At 38.5% G+C, this 19,277-nt stretch overlaps 1 protein-coding gene across 6 annotated transcripts in view; it reads right to left on the bottom strand.

The window, feature by feature from the left end:
• Positions 1 to 19,277, bottom strand: part of ADGRV1 (adhesion G protein-coupled receptor V1) — a 536,680-nt gene that overhangs the window by 42,276 nt on the left and 475,127 nt on the right. For all 6 annotated transcript variants that reach the window (XM_085014024.1, XM_021085376.2, XM_085014023.1 and 3 more), the window contains one exon: positions 19,141 to 19,262. In XM_085014024.1, the coding sequence (XP_084870150.1) occupies positions 19,141 to 19,262 (122 nt within the window). The remainder of the gene's footprint in view (positions 1 to 19,140; positions 19,263 to 19,277) is intronic.

Below are 19,277 nucleotides of genomic sequence, written 5' to 3'. Positions count from 1 at the left end.
AGATACCGGCGATTGAGCAGAGAAAAGCTTGGAGAGCACCTACCAGGGAAGAAAGAAGAGTGACAGCCCAGAAGAACACTGGGATGTCATCTGGGATCAGCGGCCTTTTGCTGGAAACCCAAGCCCTTATAGGTTTGTTGTTCTAGAGCTCCTCTCACTCTCTGAGATCTGGATTTTCCAATTTGAAACAAAAGGATGGCAGATAAGCACAGGGACTTGCAGAAGGTACAAGAAAGAATGAATGGCAAAAGCAACGTCTCTAAAATGTTTCTGGTTTCTCATGCAGAGCGTTCGTTATCAATTTTTTTTAAAAATAAAGTTTTGGAATAGAATCATAAAGTTCCAGGGCTAGATAAGATACTGTCTGATTCCATTTGTTTTATAGACGAGGAAATTTCAGCTTCATGACTTGGCCAGAGCCACACAATTTGCTAGTGACATGTCTGTGCTTCCCATCTCTTCGTTCAAACCTGTTTTCCTGGGTCATCACGACCCATAAGTACAACTTATTTCATAGGCAAGTCCATACATGCCTGTTTATATGTGTGCTATATAGTAATACACTCGTAACCAATTTCTTTTTATGATGATGTTCTTCCAACACTATTTTAGCCCCAAATGAAAATAAAGAGAAGTAGAAAATTTATTTATTTTTATTTTTATTTTTTGTCCCTTTGCTTTTTTTTTTTTCTTTTCCCTAGGGCTGCTTCCAAGGCATATGGAGGTTCCCAGGCTAGGGGTCGAATTGGAGCCATAGCCACTGGACTACGCCAGAGCCACAGCAACGTGGGATCGGAGCCGCATCTGCAGCCTACACCACAGCTCATGGCAACGATGGATCCTTAACCCACTGAGCAAGGCCAGGGATCGAACCCACAATCTCATGGTTCCTAGTCTGATTCATTAACCACTGCGCCACGATGGGAACTCCAGAAGTAGAAAATTTAAAAAGAAAACTTAGTAACTTAGCAAGTCAGCCTCTCCAGCCTTGGCTCCTCCATCCGTAAGTGAAGTCGTTGATTTTGATTTAAGAGTTTTAAGTCAGTGAGAAGCTTACAGAATGATAAAACTACTTTTGGTGCCCAAGAATTATGCAAGTTGTTATAGGGAAAGGAGCAAAAAAGGCAATAGATGTCATAGGAGACAATAATCCAGAGGAGCAGAAAACAAAGAAGGTTAGGCAGGGGTAAAGACTGCTGTAAAGAGAAGGAAATAATAAGCAGTGTTGGTAACAAAAGAGAAACGCAAGGAATCGCCCAGAACTCTGGACATGTGGAATGAGAAGAAAACCTGTGTAAAAGAAAAGTAATGCATACAAGAAACAATGAGTGGGAATGAATCCTACAGCTGTGAGGGGTAGTAGCGACAGCCACTAGGATCTTGGAAAGTTCACAGTGACAGGGAGAGCGGTGAGCACGGTATAACCATAACAGGACAGAACGAGCCTCTTTCTCTCAGGTCTACAAAGAGAGGCAGGAGAAAGGAAGAGAGTTAGTGAGCATCAGGATCAGGGGTGTATATGATTTTGTTAATCCACACTGATTAATGAACCCATTTGGTGATTCAAACAAAGCTAGGTTTCAAAACAGATTCTACATTGGGTTTCTATTCACTTTTCATTAAAAATGTGCATTCCCTGCTTGAGAAAAAAGAGCACATGATGAAATTAAGCACCAAGGACTAGCGAAATGTGGTTTTGTTTTGGTAGAGATGACCTTTCTGTTTCTCTGACTTTACTTTTCCTAATAAAATGTTTGATTTATATGGTTTAGAGGCATAAAAAAAACAAACACTGTGGACTCTGTCCAAAGACTAAAGTACTAAATTATAGTGTACTAACAGAAACCTACCAGTTGCAAAACACTGTGGCTTTTATTATTTATACGTAACATACTGAAACATGGAAGAAGAGGACAAAATGAGGATTTTATAAGTACATCTTATCAAAAAACCTTTAAAAATGTGGGTGATACATCCAGAAAATCATTTGCAGCAATGATTCAAAGGCACCTTCAAGATAACTCTTGCATTTGCAGTTCCCATCTCTATTGTTCTAGTCTAACATTTTTCTGAAAATTTAATTTTGAAGCGGAGCTCACAGGTAAAGAACAGAACTGAGAAGCAGTTCTAGTGTAGAACCTGTAGTCAGTTTCTGAGGTTAATAGGAACTTGCCAGTCTTTGTTTACCTGTAGCACATTATTTCGCTTTACTGAAGACCGCACTGTTGAGAGATATCCAAATACTTTGTCTTAGTCCAGTATATATTTGTAAATAAAAAATATTTTCTTGGTTGTTTCCTCAAAATATCAAGACTGGTTTGAAAATAACTCAATCTGTAAATGGGTAAAATTCAAGATGTGAAAAATTTTGCAGATTTTTTTCTATAATAATTACTTAATTCGCTTCTTTAGCAGAAAGCAAACCTTTAAAATATGATGAATGAGATTGTCTGAATAAAAGAAAAGCAAAAGGCTACGAGAGAAAGTTAAATTTCTCAAAAGTATCTCAGAGGAATGTGGTATTAAAATGTCCACAAGGATGACAACTTTTCGTAAATTTGTTTTGAGCATGAATATTTCTAAAAGGTTCTGAGAAATATAAATACATTATTATTAATGTGGAAAATTATTATGAATAAACTTATTACTGATACAGTATTATTATAAGAAAAATTAAAAAGAAGCAGGTTCTTCACAGACTGAGAAACACCTAACTAAATATTCACATTTGGGATGAGAAGGAAAAAGGGAGGCATCCTTGTACAAACTCCCTTTTATTTCTAGAGTGATTCTTCATGAAAAGTGGAGAACTTAGAAGTCTATCATCTGTAATTCAGGTGACATTTACAACTGTTATAAAATTCATTAGTAAGACTATAATCCCCTCCAACTAGCTGTAATAAAGCAAAAGGCTACAAGAAAAAGTTAAATTTTTTGAAAGTATCTCACAGGAATGTGGTATTGAAAAGTGTCCACAAGGATGACACTTATCAGTAGCTTTGGTTGCTCCAAGAACTGTTGCTCTGCTAGACTTCAAAGGCTTTCTTTTCTTCTTCTTCTTTTTTTTTTTTTTTTTGCTTTATAGTTGCCGCACTCATGGCATATGGAAATTCCCAGGCTAGGGGTGGAATCAGAGCTACAGCTGCTGGCCACAGCCCACAGCAACACAGGATCCGAGCTGCATCTGTGAGCTACACCAGAGCTGACAGCAACACTGGATTCCCCAGCCACTAAACAAGGCCAGGGATCAAACCCGCATCTTTATGGATACCAGTCAGATTCATTTCTGCTGCACCGCAATGGGACCTCCCTCAAGGGCTTTCTGATAAAAAAATTTATCAGGGTAAATTTATTCAATTTCAATGCACCTATCATTCTTTATTGAAAAAATTTTAAAAAGTGCTTTGAAAATCTTCTTTGTAGCAATTAATCAGGTCGGTAATAACAGCTCTAGCAATTAGGTGGAACAGTTCCAGTAAGCTTTCTTCCTGCACTAGCCCATCTCTTGCTGCGCTGGGGGTGGAGGTGAATACTCAGTGATGAAACAACACATCTTCAGTACAAAATGCTGCAACCATATCAGCAAACAAGAGGCTGCACATACACTCTAATAGGAGAGAAACCAGAGAAGCAGAAGGAAGAACACCAATTTCCTGACTTCGTTTTAAGAGACCCAAGCACATCTGGGACAATTGCTCCCTGAATTGAATATAGTCAGTGAATCCAAAGTTTCCACTCCTTTTTTTTTTTGCAGTTCCATCATTTCAGTTGGCCTGCCTAGCCCCAGTTAGTGCTACGTTTACTATGTCTGTCTTCCCAGCAAAGATCAAGTGGAGAACAATAACGCCCAAGACTTAGTGTTTTCCTAGAAAACGTATTAACTGTACTATGCTTTCTCGGCCATGTTTTGTTTTGTTTATATTTAGGGCCACAGCCATGGCATGTGGAGGTTTTCAGGCTAGGGGTCGAATCGGAGCTGTAGCCATCAGCCTATGACATAGCCACAGCAATGCAGGATCCGAGCCGTGTCTACAACCTACACCACAGCTCACAGTAACACCAGATCCTTAACCCACTGAGTGAGACCATGGATCACACCTTCATCCTCCTGGATGCTAGTCAGATTTATTTCCACTGAGCCATGATAGGAACTCCATTGCTGCCATGTTTAAATGTAGTGGAAATTCACTTAAAAGTAATATGTGTTAGGGATTTCAGAAAAGAGTGGAATAGATGGATGAGAATGCTACCATAGGTTTGGGAAACCCACTCCATTTGCCCTGTTTAGCTCAATGCAAATGGCTTTTGGGTCTCCTTTAAGAAGCATCATCCTAGATGCTTTGAGCCTGGGCCATGCAATCCATTGCATGTTTCTTTTAGGCCTGTCTTAGTTTCTAATTGTATCTCATTTTTTAAGTTTTTTCCTACCCGGTAAGGGCTATGTATATATTCCACCACTGGTCTAGGTGGAAGGTGGTTCAATTATAGCAGCAGTTAACAGCATGGGCTCTAGAGAGTGGCTGGGATGATGAGAGATGGGAAGAGATGGGAAGGGACTTATGAGGGAGCCAAAAACATATCACCGATTTCATGTTTTTCTAGAGCTTTTCCTGCCTTTGAGGGCAAGGATCCTGTTTTTTTATTTCTGTTCCAGCTTTCTCAGTGTTTACAAGTGTCCCCAGCAAGCAAAAGGAATCTGACCTGCTAACCTGACTTGATGTTCTAAGTCACTTCTATTAAGACTGGCTAAATTACAGAACTAGGGAAATGAAGGATGTCAGATAACTTTGGACAGCATAGTCACTGTGGAAACTTCTGTCTGATCTGAAGCCCGCTGCCCCACAGACCCCTCAGTGAGGATCTTCAACTAAGCCAAAAAGGGACTGTTTTTTGGGAGAATGAAACTTTACAGTGAACATTAATGTTAAAATAGATGAACGTGTGTTGAAATGCATCACCTTTTAAAAATGGAAGGTAACAAAACAATAATGCATATGTTAATTATGCTTATTTATTCATTTCACTTTTCCTCTTCATGCACCTTAATTAAGCAAAACTTTTTAATTCAACAAGCATTTGTTGAATAGCTAACCATGAATACAACCTTCTGCTAAGGTACTGTGGAGTAAGTAAATAATAAGAGGTTCTTCTGTCTTCCAGCATCACAGAGTCTAGCACGGGAACTGATCACAGTTTCTCGACTCCAAGCTCATGAGTTACTGGTTATATGACCTTGGCTAAGCTACTTAACTTCTCTAAGCCTCCATTTCTTTGTATGTAAAATGGCAAATAGTCTCTACCTTGTAAGATTGTTGTAAGGATTAAATGAAATAAATACAATTCTGCATAATAAGCACTTAATAAATATTAGTTATATTTTTGTGATTTCTATTGTAAGTCTATCTTAAGCATAGAGGCATGGAGACACGTGGTCTAACATTTACATACCCAAACACTTTCTAGACATACTAATGCTTTTCAATGAATGCATGTAAAATTTCCAGTGTTATGATATATTGGCTCAAACAATAAGGTAAAATACATGTAATCTATCATACTACTACTTCATTTATTTATTTATATGCTTTTTAGGGCTGCACTCTCGGCATACGGAAGTTCCCAGGCTAGGGGTCAAATCGGAGCTACAGGTGCCAGGCTATGCCATAGCAACATGGGGTCCGAGCAGTGTCTGCAACCTTCCCCACAGCTCACGGCAACACTGGATCCTTAACCCACTGAGTTAGGCCAGGGATTGAACCCACAACCTCATGCATACTAGTCAGATTCGTTTCCACTGCGCCACGACAGCAACTCCATATACTACCACTTTATAATGAGAGTTCCCAGAGAGTATGAAGTCCCAGAGTGTTCCAAGGCATTAGTTATGAACAAATGACACACTATAATTTATAATTAATAGGTTTTATGTTTACATCATACTTTTAAGTATCTATACTGGGGTCTTGTAGCCAAGTAAGATCATACGATGATAGCTTAGTGAATATGGCCTCTAGCATCATCAGAGTTCTGAACAGACTGAATAATCCGCACTTACAGAAGCACTGTTAGCCATTTCAGTGATTGGCTATGACGATCCAAAGCTCAGAGTTTTTATTGGTATGAAAATAATCTTAAATGAGTATGCAATTACAGTATCACATTAGGGAAAGGAGAAGGGCAGCTAATGTTATCATGCAGATTTTATGTGCTGGAAATTTTAAAATATTTTTGGGTCGATGCCACAGAGGCCTTATAAAGTAAGCAGTCATAACTTATTTCAGAGAAATTAAATAAATTGTCTAAGATCACAAAGCTAAAAATTAGTAGGGTAGTGCTTGTATTCCAAAACATTTTAAACTCACTATTTCATGCTATTTCTCAAGCTACAGAAAATATTATTTAAAATACTTGCAAAGGAAAACAGTGACACTGAATTGATTTATTCTGAAGTATGAAGAAAGAACTTCCTGGATCTGAAATAAATTTTTCAAATTTCAGTTTATATTTGAATTTATGCCAAAAAAATTTTTTTCAGTAGGGTTTTAGTTGGCATTTTAAAAAAATCTACATTCTTTTTTTTTTCTTTCTTTCTTTTTTGGCTGTACCTGTGGAATATGGAAGTTCATGGGCCAAGGATTGAATTTGAGCTGCAACTCCAACTACACTACAAGTGTGGCAATGACAGATCCCTGATCCATTGTGCTGGGATGGGGATCAAACTAGTGCCTCAGCAGCGACGCAAGCCACTAGCAGAGACAGCACTGGATCTATTTCCTAGGGCAATAACCTTTTGAAACATGGTTGTTTCTCTGTTATGTGTGGTTTAATTGGTTAATTTTAGTCTTGTGAACTAGCTATGAGATTATTCTTTAGCCAGAATATCATTGCTGAATCTCAGTCTTCAGTTGGTGGATTACAAATTCTAAGATCTTAGTTTTTATTTAAAAAAATACAGAATCCAGGAGTTCCCCTTGTGGCTTTGTGGTAATGAACCTGACTGGTATCCATGAGGACTCAGGTTCAATCCCTGGCCTCTCTTGATGGGATAAGGATCCGGCTTTGCTGTAAGCTGTGGTGTAGATCGCAGATACAGCTGGGATCCTGTGTGGCTGTGGCTGTGGTGTATGCTGGCAGCTGCAGCTCCAATTTGACCATTAGCCTAAGCACTTCCATATGCCATGGGTGCAGCCCTAAAAAGACAAAAAAATAAATTTTAAAAAATTAAAAATACAGTATTCATATTTTGGTGATATATAAAACAGAAAGTATGCCTGATCAGTTAACTTTAAGAAGCTGCATGAGCAGGCTTCCTTATCAGTTTCCCAGGGGCTCCAGCCTAGCGCGTATGTTTTAAACGGTATCCCCAGATAGCTGATGAATTGCAGTGGCTCTAAATATCTTCATTTATTAACATGCATTCTGTTTATGTTAAACATTTATTAGATGTTTGCCAAAATAAATTAAAGACTTTAGCTCCTGGCTCTGATCAAGTTTATACCTTATTAACTCTCACTGAGCACAATTCTACAAGCTGGAGAATATACATTTATATGCACATATACAATAATAAAATAACAACAAAAACACTAAGAAAATAGCAGAGGGAAGGCATCAAAAGATCTAGTATTTGAGGGGCTAAGATCCTGGAGAGAACGACAATCCATTGAGTGGGGGAGCTCTATATTCACTGCTGTTTTTGTTTTTCTTCGGGAAATTTTCCAATTCAAAGTGAGGTGCTTAGAGTTTGAACAAGAAGCAGCAGCCTGGGACTTGCAGCAATCTCACTAGGTTGGGGAGACAAAAAGTAGGATTCAAATCTACTAAAGTAACCAGGATTTGAGGGGCCAAGACTCCAAAAGGGAACTGTAAAGGCATTTGCCACTTCTGAAGCTGTCTGCGTGCAGGTTGAAAGGCTAAAACTAAGTAGAAAGCAGCTGCTCAAAAGCTCAAAAGCTAAGCAGAGAACTCAGCAGTTTCCTCGTAGTACCAGGGAGTGAGAAAACAGAGAGTCCAGAGACTGCCCAGGGGGAGGAGTTCCAGAAAACACAGCAGACTTTGAGATGAGTCACGGAGGTTCTCTGAACAAACTTTTAGTTTGATCAAGAGAGGGGGCAAACCAAACTAGATTAGCCACTACAATGCCTGAAACTCAGTTTCTACCAGACCATGGTGATTGGCCCATATTCCATTTGGCATCCAAAAAAAAAAAAAAAAAAAAATTAAATCCTCTTGCGAGGAAGAAATTTGAACTTATTTTTTATATGGGGGTTGCATACCGACTGCCATATTTGAGAATTCACCTGCCAAAGCTTTTGTTTGGCTCACCCAGTGTTTGCTTTTTCTCTTTGCCTGCTTTTGGAAGGAGTGTGCATTATCCAAATCTATAGGTCCACGCCAATCCCTATGATCTCATCATGAGCTTATTTTGCCCACATAAGTCACTACCTTGAAACTGATGGCATGTGCTACACATTTAAAAGCAGATACAAGATGACAACATCTTTGTTTTAAGCCAGGCACTGTGACAGCAATCAAGTGGGCAGCATGAGGGAACCACCTGTGACGGGGTAAGACCACTCAGGGGCAGAAAAACTGTCTGAAGAGAGGATTTAAAGACTGAGTTTATAAATTGCCTCTCATTTACCTTCACACAGCTTCTGACACCAACATTTCTTTTTGTTCATTTATTTACTTATGGTACTTTAAAAAATATTATGTAGTTTACAATTATATATATGTCAATTATATATACACACATGCACGCACACACACACACACACACACACACACACACATATATATTTTCTTTTTATCTTTTTATGGCTGCACTTGGCAGCTGATGAAAGTTCCTGGACTGGGGTCGAACAGGAGATGCAGCTGTGACCTACACCACAGTTTATTGCAACATCGGGTCTTTAACCTGCTGAGCCACAATGGGAACTCCTACAATTGTACTTTTATACATATATTTTCATATAATACTTAGGACAAAACTTAGGTCAAGAATCAGCACCTCTGTTTGGAAGGTAGATAACTAAAGCTCAGAGATGCCAAGTTGTTTGTAGAACAAAGGCTGCACAAAACAACTGCACACTCTTTCTATTACATCTAATGGCTCAACATTAAAGATTGCTATCAGAAAATATGCAAGTACATGTGTTTACAAAAAAATGTATTCTCTCAACCCCAGTGTTGGAGTAATACATGAGATAAGAATAAAGTTTTAAACCCTGGTGAAATTATAAATTAACCACCATGACAAGGAATGTGAATGACTGGGTGAAAATTGGCCCCAAATGTTTACTGTTTGCTTTCTTTTCCCAAAACTGTTTTAACAGTGGAGAAAATGTATTCTGCTGACTCTCATTCTTGTAGGTTTGATATTTCAAGAATCAGAGTGTGCTAGATCCTTTCATAGGTAAGGTGAAAACCTACAGAGCCCAAGAAGCCATGCTACAGTGCTGCCCCCAGAAAACCAGGTTTTGTTTTGTACTCTCCTGTCACAAATGCTGCACTATTGGTTCTTGTTTTATCTCAAGAATCTAATTTATGACTAAACAACAAAAAAAATTATGTCCAGGACTTTAAAAATGCAAAAAAAGGGGGGGGGTTAAAGGGATGCTCTTGTGATACAGCCAGTTAAGGACCTGGAGTTGTTACTGCAGTGGCTTGGGCCACCTTGCTGTGGCATGGGTTCAATCCCTGGCATGGAAACTTCCATATGCCATGGGCATGGCCAAAAAATGTGGCTATAGAGGGTATTAGAAAAAACTGAAATGAGAAAACCACAGGAAAAGAAAAGAAGATAGGATTAGGGGAGGAGAAATGTAGGCACCTGTTTTGCAAGAATGGCAGCAGGTGTCAAAAGATAGTCTATTCACCCCAACATCACTAAACCTATATTTAGAGAAGACATTCACTGGCAGATCAGATCCTGATACTTTTATTTAGAGAACCCAGTACAAACAAAAGTAAACATCCTGCAGTCTGTCTGAAGAGCCCTGCTTGGCCAATCAAGAGGCTAATGGCAAGGTAATGTTAGAAGCTGTCACTCATTGTCAAATGGAGAAGTTTACTGCACGAAAACACAGTTCACCAACCCAGATGCTACTGAACATTGAACAGAGTGGCATGACCTAATCGAGACAGTTTAAATACATCTCCTTGTCTTAGCTTCTGTGTATTTACTTGTAAAGTTATAGCAATGTTCGAGTGTGTTTTGAAGAGCACAGGAGGCATTCATTAGTTTCTGAATTTCACTGTCCAAAACTAGTGTAGTGATTTTTTTTCCACTGAACTTGACGTGGTTCTGGGACAAATCTGTGATAGAGTCCCAACCTCCCCTGGCTTCTACATGTTTATTCCAGGGATTTCTGGGAAGACTGCTTTTCCACTCTTCATGAATAGTTCATGTGCTAGTCTCCAATGGAAACAAAGTGACATTTCTTATTACTGCTGGCTGTTGGAAAGCAATTGCAAAGGGAGTGCCTTGAAACAATTAGTCCTCTGTAACTGATTATTTAACAATGTGTATTTCCCAAGAGCTGTTTATCTTCAAAAGAAAGCAGCCAAGACTAAATCTGTACTGTATCTAAGCAGACACCTGCACCTCACAGAAGAAAATTAAAGGAGGATTATTAATTTTCTTCTTTTTTCCATTTGTGATGAACTCTGTAGCTTTTCGTGAGCAAGGAAACACAGTCCATTTCTTTTACCTTAAGGACTATTTTCCTTGGGAAAAATCTCTATAAAAGATGGTTTTAGTTTAAAAGCTGAAATTCAACATATAACAACAAGAGATACATGAAAAGCAAAGAAAGGAAAAAAGAGTTAAGAAAGAGAAGGAAGGAAGGAAGGAAGGAGGGAGGGAAAGAAAGAAGGGGAAAAAAAGAAAGAAAGGGGAAAAAAAGAAAAGAGGCACTATTTTTGAGTTGAAGAAAAAAATGCTTTAGGTGTTCAAGGCACTCTAGTAGTCACCAAAAAACAGTAATTTTTTAAAACATAGGAGAAACTGTTTCCACCTTTGAGTCACTAATTTCCCTAGCTGTTCAAGATATGGGGCTAGGAAAGAAGATGATTTTAAACCAGATGACCTTAAATTTGAACACAGGCTATATATTTTTAGCTACAAATTTCATGTTGCAACTCTCTTCTCCGAAATAGGGAATGATTCAAAAACTGCCAGAGAACATCTCGGGACCAGATGCTTGGATGAACGAACAAGTACAAGTCAGTTTCAGAGAGACAGTCAAATAAGATTCTAAAGAATGCAATCTCATAACTCACATTCTGAGAAGTGTCATATCCCCATACTATGTAAAGCTCTGCTCCCTTGCCAACTGATGCATTCCTAAAAGAATGCATTTTAGCTTTTGGAAAGGTTCTTCTCTGTATAAGAAACTTCTCCAAAAACATTCTTCAGCATCTTCAAAAAGCTTACGCCTCTTTACTGCTGGCTATCCTCATTATCTTACATAGGATTCCCTACATGTAAGAAGACAGTCAGTGAAATTTTGACTTAGCAAATGAAAGAGAGTTGTATAGAAACCTGAAATAAATGCTGTATGTAAGTCTGAAGCTGAATGGTCCTGCTTAAAAACAGAAATGCATTTTAGAATGTAGTTAAGCTTGGACTGATGCATGAAACATTTAAAAAGTGTTGCATAGGCACTGACCAATGACCATTGACAGATGAGTAGATAAAGAAGACACATGTATGTGTGTGTGTGTGTGTGCGTGCGCAAGAGTATGCACGTGTGTACATACACACAATGGAATATTACTTAGTCATAAAAAGAATGAAACAATGCCATTTTCAGCAGCATAGATAGACCTAGAGATTATCATACTAAGGGAAGTAAGTCAGAAACAGAAATACCATATGATATCACTTATATGTGGACTCTAAAATATGACAAAAATGAACCTATCTACAAAACAGCAACAAACTCACATAGAGAACATACCTGTGGTTGTCAATGTGGAGGGGGTAGGAAAAGGATAGAGTGGGAGGTTGGGCTTAGCAGATGCAAACTATTATATATAGAATAAATAAACAAGGAGTTCCGTCGTGGCGCAGTGGTTAACGGATCCAACTAGGAACCATGAGGTTGCGGGTTTAATTCCTGGCCTCACTCAGTGGGTTAAGGATCCGATGTTGCCGTGAGCTGTGGTGTAGGTTGCAGACACGACTCAGATCCCATGTTGCCACGGCTCTGGCGTAGGCCGGCGGCTACAGCTCCGATTCGACCCCTAACCTGGGAATGTCCATATGCTGCAGGAGTGGCCCAAGAAATGGCAAAAAAACAAAAACAAAAAAAACCCAAAAAACAAAAAAAAGGAATAAGTAAACAACAAGGTCCTACTGTATAGCACAAAAAATGATATTGAATATCCTGTGATAAACCATGAGGAAAAAATATGAAAAAGAATGTGTGTGTATATATATTTGAATCACTTTGCTATACAGCAGAAATTAATACACCATTGTAAATCAACTATATTTCAATAAAAATTTAAAATATTTCCTTTTAAAAATTGTATAAAATAATAAATATCAAAAAATCAGAATATTATAAAAAGTTATCCTTTTCCATCATTTTTAGAGCACCTATGACATAATAATGAAAAAAAAAAAAGAAGCAATAGTTGCCTCTGAGCAAAACATAAAAGCCAAGGATAAGATACATAATACACTTTTGTAATCATGGGTGTTGATAAAAGAAATAAGAAAATACAAAGGCCAGTTTAAAAAAAAAAACATTAAATTTTCATGAAATATACTTGGCAGATCTTACTATATAGCCATATTCCATGGAAACGTCCAAGTAGAAGACATGAAGTAGTTTATAAATTAAATGAACCTTAACAAACCCTAGAGAAATCATAGTTTCCAAGTGTTTCTTAATAGGCATTCCTTTTAGGACTGACTCACTGAGCACTGGTACTTGGAATGTGCCAGTGTACCAGATACTAGGCATTAGTGATACAAACAGTCATTGCTTCAAAAGCGCCACAGAGATGGACTTAAGCTCATTAAACATGAGTTTAAAATATTTTTAGTTTTCATTTACATCTAGCTTGATTTCAGTTCCTCCAAGAAAGGGATCATAATGACTCCTTTTATATCTCCCCTTGAAATATAGTTTAATACCCAATAATCCTCCTTAATTACCAAACCTCCCATCTCCATAAGAGCTCCATAAACCTTTTCCATGCATATGTGCTTGGATAGGTTATACTGGCTACCATTTTAATCAAAGGCTTAATTCATTTCATTACTGCTGAATTACAATTACCGATTTCAGGCTTCCAACCCAAATCTGATCGGTTTCTCTCCAAGCAGTCATTTCTTTACCATCTTCCAACCCACCATAATTTGTTATTTACTTTCTGTCTAGAAACTGCTCCTTAGCTTTTATTATTTTTACCTCAAGCTTTTAACCCCATCGTCTCAACATATGTCCTTGCTTTTTGCCTTTTAGAGATGAGAGAGGGCATTAGATGCAAATTCCAACTTTCCACACTTTCAGCTCCAGAGTAGTTTTCTGTGTACACCTATCTATCCATCCTTCTTTCCTGATCCTCAGAGAAACATATCTCCCCTGGTCTCATACGGGCTGTCTATCTCCTCTGCTCTTCCTGCCCTGTCCATGATCTTGCCAAGGCAACCAGTCTTCCCTCCAGTTGTCAGTTTCTTCTTCTCTGTTGGCTATTCTCACAACAAGAAAACAAAACCCTCAAACTTCCTTTGAACCAAACTAACTTCCTTCCTACCCTATTGCTTTCTCTTTCTCATTCTTCATTAAACTTCTTGAATAAAACAAACAAAACACTTGTTCTTTATTGGAACAACTGCTTTGCATTCATTATGCCATTTAGTTAAATCACATTGTAATCCTAAATGGTATTTATTCCTGTTTCACAGATGAAGAAAAGAGAACTGAGTATCAGTGACTCAGCTGAAGTCAACCAAATAGTAAGCAGGCTGGTGGGGTTACGATTATGCTTTCCTTTAACCAGGGTTTCTCAAGCTGTGGTTTCTAAAGTAGTTGTATCAGCACCACCTGGAACTTGTTAGAAATGCAAATTTTCAGAACCCACCTTGATTTACTGTATCAGAAACTCTGGGTGTGGGACCTACAATCTGTGCTTTAATAAGCCCTTCGTGTGATCCTGATGACAACACAGTTTGGGGTCCAATGTACTGGACCACACTGTCCTTCAGTTCTCATCCTATTTAACGTCTTGGCTACACTTCACAGAATTAGGTGTTGTTTTCTTTTGAAGTTTTCTTTTCTACCAGCAACTCCAAGAGTGATTCTCTTTCACTAAGAGTCTCCTTCACTAGCTTTCTTATTAAAACATTGGGAGCCAAATCTCATCAATTCACCAACTCTACTATATATGTCCCAGAACCCTCTCTTGATGTGATCTCCCCGTTGACCAGAGGAGTCAGTGCCCAGCCATTCACCCAAGCTAGAATCTCTAGGGGATGTTGCTCTCTTGCACCTTACATTCCTACATTTAACTGGCAAACCACATTTCATCAATATTTATCTCTATAATGTTCTTAAACCCATCACATAGTCTCTATTCCCAGGTGTACTGCCAGAACATTGTAGGCTGGAATATAATAACCTTCCTGTCTGGAGCTGCTCTTCTTTTCAATACCCTCCTCAACACTTTCAATTATCCTTTTAAAAAGTAGGAATGGGTATGTCATCCCCATCCAAAATTTAAAAATTAGAAACAAAAATAATGAAATTTAAAAAATCAGATCAGATCAAAATAACCCAACTTTGATGACTTCCTTTTACTGAAAGGCTGAAGGTTAACATCCCCTTGTGAGCATGGTAATATGGAGATTAAGCCAACTTAGCATTCCACTTTCTCTCCACTACCACCTTTCTAACTTCAAAATGTTTCTTCCTTAACGTAGGCAAGATTAATCATACTTCCTTTTTGCAGCCTAGGCTAACACTGTGTTCTCTGCCAGACATACCCATCGCCAACCATTTACTCATCACTTATTTAATAAACACTAATGTTGACAAACTCTGAGGCAAGTGAAATAACTGAATTAAAAATACTGAGTATAATGAGGTCACATGTGCCATCTAAAGAGGGCTGCATCAGGAATTCCCAATGTGGTTCAGTGGGTTAAGAACCCAACTAGTATCCATGAGGATGTGGGTTCAATCCCTGGCCTTACTCAGTGGGTTAAAGGATCCAGCATTCCTGTAAGCTGTGGTATAGGTCACAGATGTGGCTCAGATCTGTTGCTGTGGCTGTGGTGTAGGCCAGCAACTGCTGCTCTGATAAGACCCCTAGCCTGGGAACTTCCATATGCCACAGGAGTGTCCCCCAAAAAGGAAAATAAAATAAAATAAAATAAAATAAAATAAAGAGGGTAGTATCTACTCAGGACTTGAAAACTGCTGCCATGCAAGTACTGCTATTAAAGAAAAACTACACATTCAGGTTTTTACGTGAAATATCTCAATTTTAAAAGTTTGCAATTCTAGTTAACCTTAAAAGCTTTTGCACAGCAAAGGAAACCGTTAAAAAAAGAAAAGAAAAAACTATCCACAGAATGGGAGAAAATCTTTGCAAACAAAGCAACCAACAAGGGATCAGTCTCTAAAATACAAACATCTCATGCAGCTTTATATTAAAAAAAAAAACAAAAAAACAAGCCAATTAAAAAATGGGCAGAAGGAGTTTCTGTCATGGCTCAGTGGTTAATGAATCCGACAAGGAACCATGAGGTTGAGGGTTCAATGCTGGCCTCGCTCGGTGGGTTAAGGATCCAGCATTGCCATGAGTTGTGGTGTAGGTCACAGATACAGCTCAGATCCCAAGTTGCTGTGGCTCTGGTGCAGGCTGGCGGCTACAGCTCCAATTAGACCCCTAGCCTGGGAACCTCCATATGCCGTGGGTACGGCCCTAAAAGCACAAACAGAAAAAAAAAAATGGGCAGAAGATCTAAATAGGCATTTCAACAAAGACAACAGACCATAGCCAAAAAGTAGATGCTCAATATCACTAATTATTAGAGAAATGCAAGTCAAAACTACCTTGAGGTATCACCTCACACCAGTCAGAATGGCCATTATCAAAAAGTATTCAAACAGTAAATGCTGGAAAGGGTGTGGAGAAAAGGGAACACCCCCCTCCCAGACTTTTGGTAGGAATGTAAATTGGTACAAACACCATGGAGAACTGTATGGAGATTCCTTAAAAAAACTACCATATGATCCTGCAAGCCCACTTCTGGGTATATATCTGGAGAAAACAATAATTTGAAAAGATACATGCATCCCAGTGTTCACTGTGGCACTATTTATATACCCAAGACATGGAAGCAACCTAAATGTCCATCAACAGAGGAATGGATAAAGATGTGGTACACACAAACAGTGTATATAATGGAATATTATTCAGCCATTAAAAAGAACGAAACAATGCCTTTTGCAGCTACATGGATGGATCTAGAGATTATCATATTAAGTGAATTAAGTCAAATGAAGATAAGTATCATATCACTTACATGTAGAATCTAGGAGTTCCCTGTCATGGCTCAACGGAAACGAATCTGACTAGGAACCATGAGGATGTGGGTTTGATCTCTGGCCTCACTCAGTGGGTTAAGGATCTGGCATTGCTGTGAGCTGTGGTATAGGTCACAGATGCGACTCGGATCTGGCATTCCTGTGGCTCTGGCATAGGACAGCAGCAATAGCCCCGATTAGACCCCTAGCCTGGGAATCTCCACATGCCGCAGGTACGGCCCTCAAAAGACAAAAAGACAAAAATAAAAATAAAAATAAAAATAATAAAAATACATGTGGAATCTAATAAAAATGATACAAAAGAACTTATTTATAAAATAGAAACAAACTCTCAGTTCTCGAAATCAAACTTAAGGTTACCACAGGGGAGACTGTGGCAGGGGAAGGAATAAATTAGATAATTGACAAGGATCTGCTGTATAGCACAGGGAAATCTACTCAATAGTCTGTAATAACCTATATGGGAAAAAAGAATGGATATATGTATACATACAACTGATTCACTTTGCTGTACCAACTGAAATTAATACATTGTAAGTCAACTACATACCAATAAAAGTTTTTTTTTAAGTTTTCGGCAGATATTTTATTTTTTTTTATATTTTATTTTTTTTTTTGCAACTCTACTCAAATTTGTTTAATCCTACAGCTACCCCAAACCAACTTTTATATTCTTAAGACAAAATACACTTCAGCCAAAACAAAAACAAAACAAAAAAACAAAACAAAAGCCTTGATTCATTAATGTTTGGTACCAGATAAAATTATATACACTTAAGTTTATAACTACATTTGAGTCTACATCGGGTTACTGATTTTATTTTCTTTTCTAGTTTTTTTATACCAATATCATGCCCTAATGATGACTGCCTTATCAAACTAACCACTTCTTTCACAATTTTTCTAAAATGCATGAACAAAATAGTATACTTCCTAGTATCAGTTTTTAGGTCACAATTATTAAGATGTGAAAAAAGAGGCATTCCTGTTGTGGCTCAGGGGTAACAAATCCAACTTGCTTCCCTGAGGACATGGGTTTGAATCCTGGCCCTGCTCAGTGGGTTACAGATCTGGTGTTTCCATGAGCTGTGGCATAGGTCACAGACATAGTTCAGATTCAGTGTTGCTGTGGCTGTGGCATAGGCCAGCAGCTGCAGCTCCAATTGGACCCCTAGCCTGGGAACTTCCATATGCCACAGGTGCAGCCCTAAATCGGCAGATATTTTAAAACCCTGTTCTGTGTACCACTGCGTGTCCACCAAATAAAATCCATCTGTAGGATGTCAGTGGAGACTTTGGTGTTAGTTCCACTAGGCCTAGAGATTCAAAGTTGACCAAGACAGGCCTCAGAGCTGAATGGTTCACTTTTGGGGCTCAGCTCAAATACCAGGACAGGCAGGAGTAAACAGGTTCTTCACTCTGCTCACTTAATACTTTCCTTACCAGCGCCTGCCACAGTGTACCCTTACACTGCCACAGTGTACCCAAGCTACTTGTTTGCTTGCTCTTTGAAGCATCAGCTCCTAGAGGGGCAGGGCTGTCATCTTCATCCTGTAGTCATGGCAGCACTGGCACACTGCCCTAGGAGCAGGGACCCAAACATAACTCATTATTGAGAGATGTCTCTATATCAACTTATAACAACTTGATTTCAAACTTTTAAGCTTCTTTCTTTGCCTCCCAAAATTGATATTATGCCTTGATTAGGCACTATGCTGTTAGATACAATCTCATTAATGACTCTGTCTCCTAAGAAGCAAAGTTAAATGTGTTTTGAGTCGTATTTCAGTTATGAGCTATAGCCCTCATATGTTTTTATACAGAGGTTTCTTGCAAGATGGTGGTCCAAACCAGGGCTGTTTAGGGATACCTTTGGCAAAGTCAGGAAATTGTTTTAGTCTAGGACAGCTCTTTTCACTCTGGAAAATAAGAAAAGTGAGTTCATTTGTTCCATGTGCTAATTTCAGGGTGCAAGTTTTTTCCATTTAACAAAAGGACTAAAAAAGTCAGCTTTAATTTTTGCTACAGTTATATAATTCCTAGTTATGCTACCCAAACATGCTCACAAAGCTATTTTAAACTAGGCATTGCCAGACTTGAAGGGTGTCAATCATTTTTCAGTGAACCAAAACACTAAGCACCAGACTTAAGGAATTGCTTGACCATCATTGTTATTTTTCTCCTCTGGAGCTGATCTAATTTCTAGACACAGTCCCAGTCCAAATATGTGCATATGCCCTGGATGGTTGCCATCTGCAAAGTTTATAAACATCAATTCTGTTGAAAAAGAAACATGTTTTTGTAGTTACTTAGGTGTTGTCAAAATGAAGGAGAATAAATATTTTATGTCTTCCCTATCTGTATAACCAGTAAGGTAGAAGCACAGCCATATTTCAAGCATTAACAACTTTTAACATAATCTTTATCCTTTTATTCCACAACGCTGTACACTGTTTTTGAAAGTGAGAATTCACCTACATGTAGACGCTTGATTCCTTTACGTTGAAACTCCATGCCTTGTGTTCATTAGGATACACATGTGCTGTAACCAAACAGTAAGGCTTACCTGCAGACTGTTGAAAATGACAAAGAGGACCAGCATCCAGAAGTGTCTGTAAGCCATGTGCAGGCCTCCCCAAAGCCATGTCATCGAAATGAGGGCAAAGAGATACAAAACCAGTGGAATTTCTAGACACCATTTAA

The sequence above is a fragment of the Sus scrofa genome, chromosome 2, assembly GCF_054392235.1.
Source record: "Sus scrofa isolate SSC_HxYL_T2T_F1_AM1 chromosome 2, Sscrofa_HxYL_maternal_Yorkshire_Landrace_v2.0, whole genome shotgun sequence".
In the NCBI taxonomy this organism is placed as follows: domain Eukaryota; kingdom Metazoa; phylum Chordata; class Mammalia; order Artiodactyla; family Suidae; genus Sus; species Sus scrofa.
Note: the sequence above shows the minus strand (reverse complement) of the source record. Positions and strands in the feature narration are given on the sequence as shown.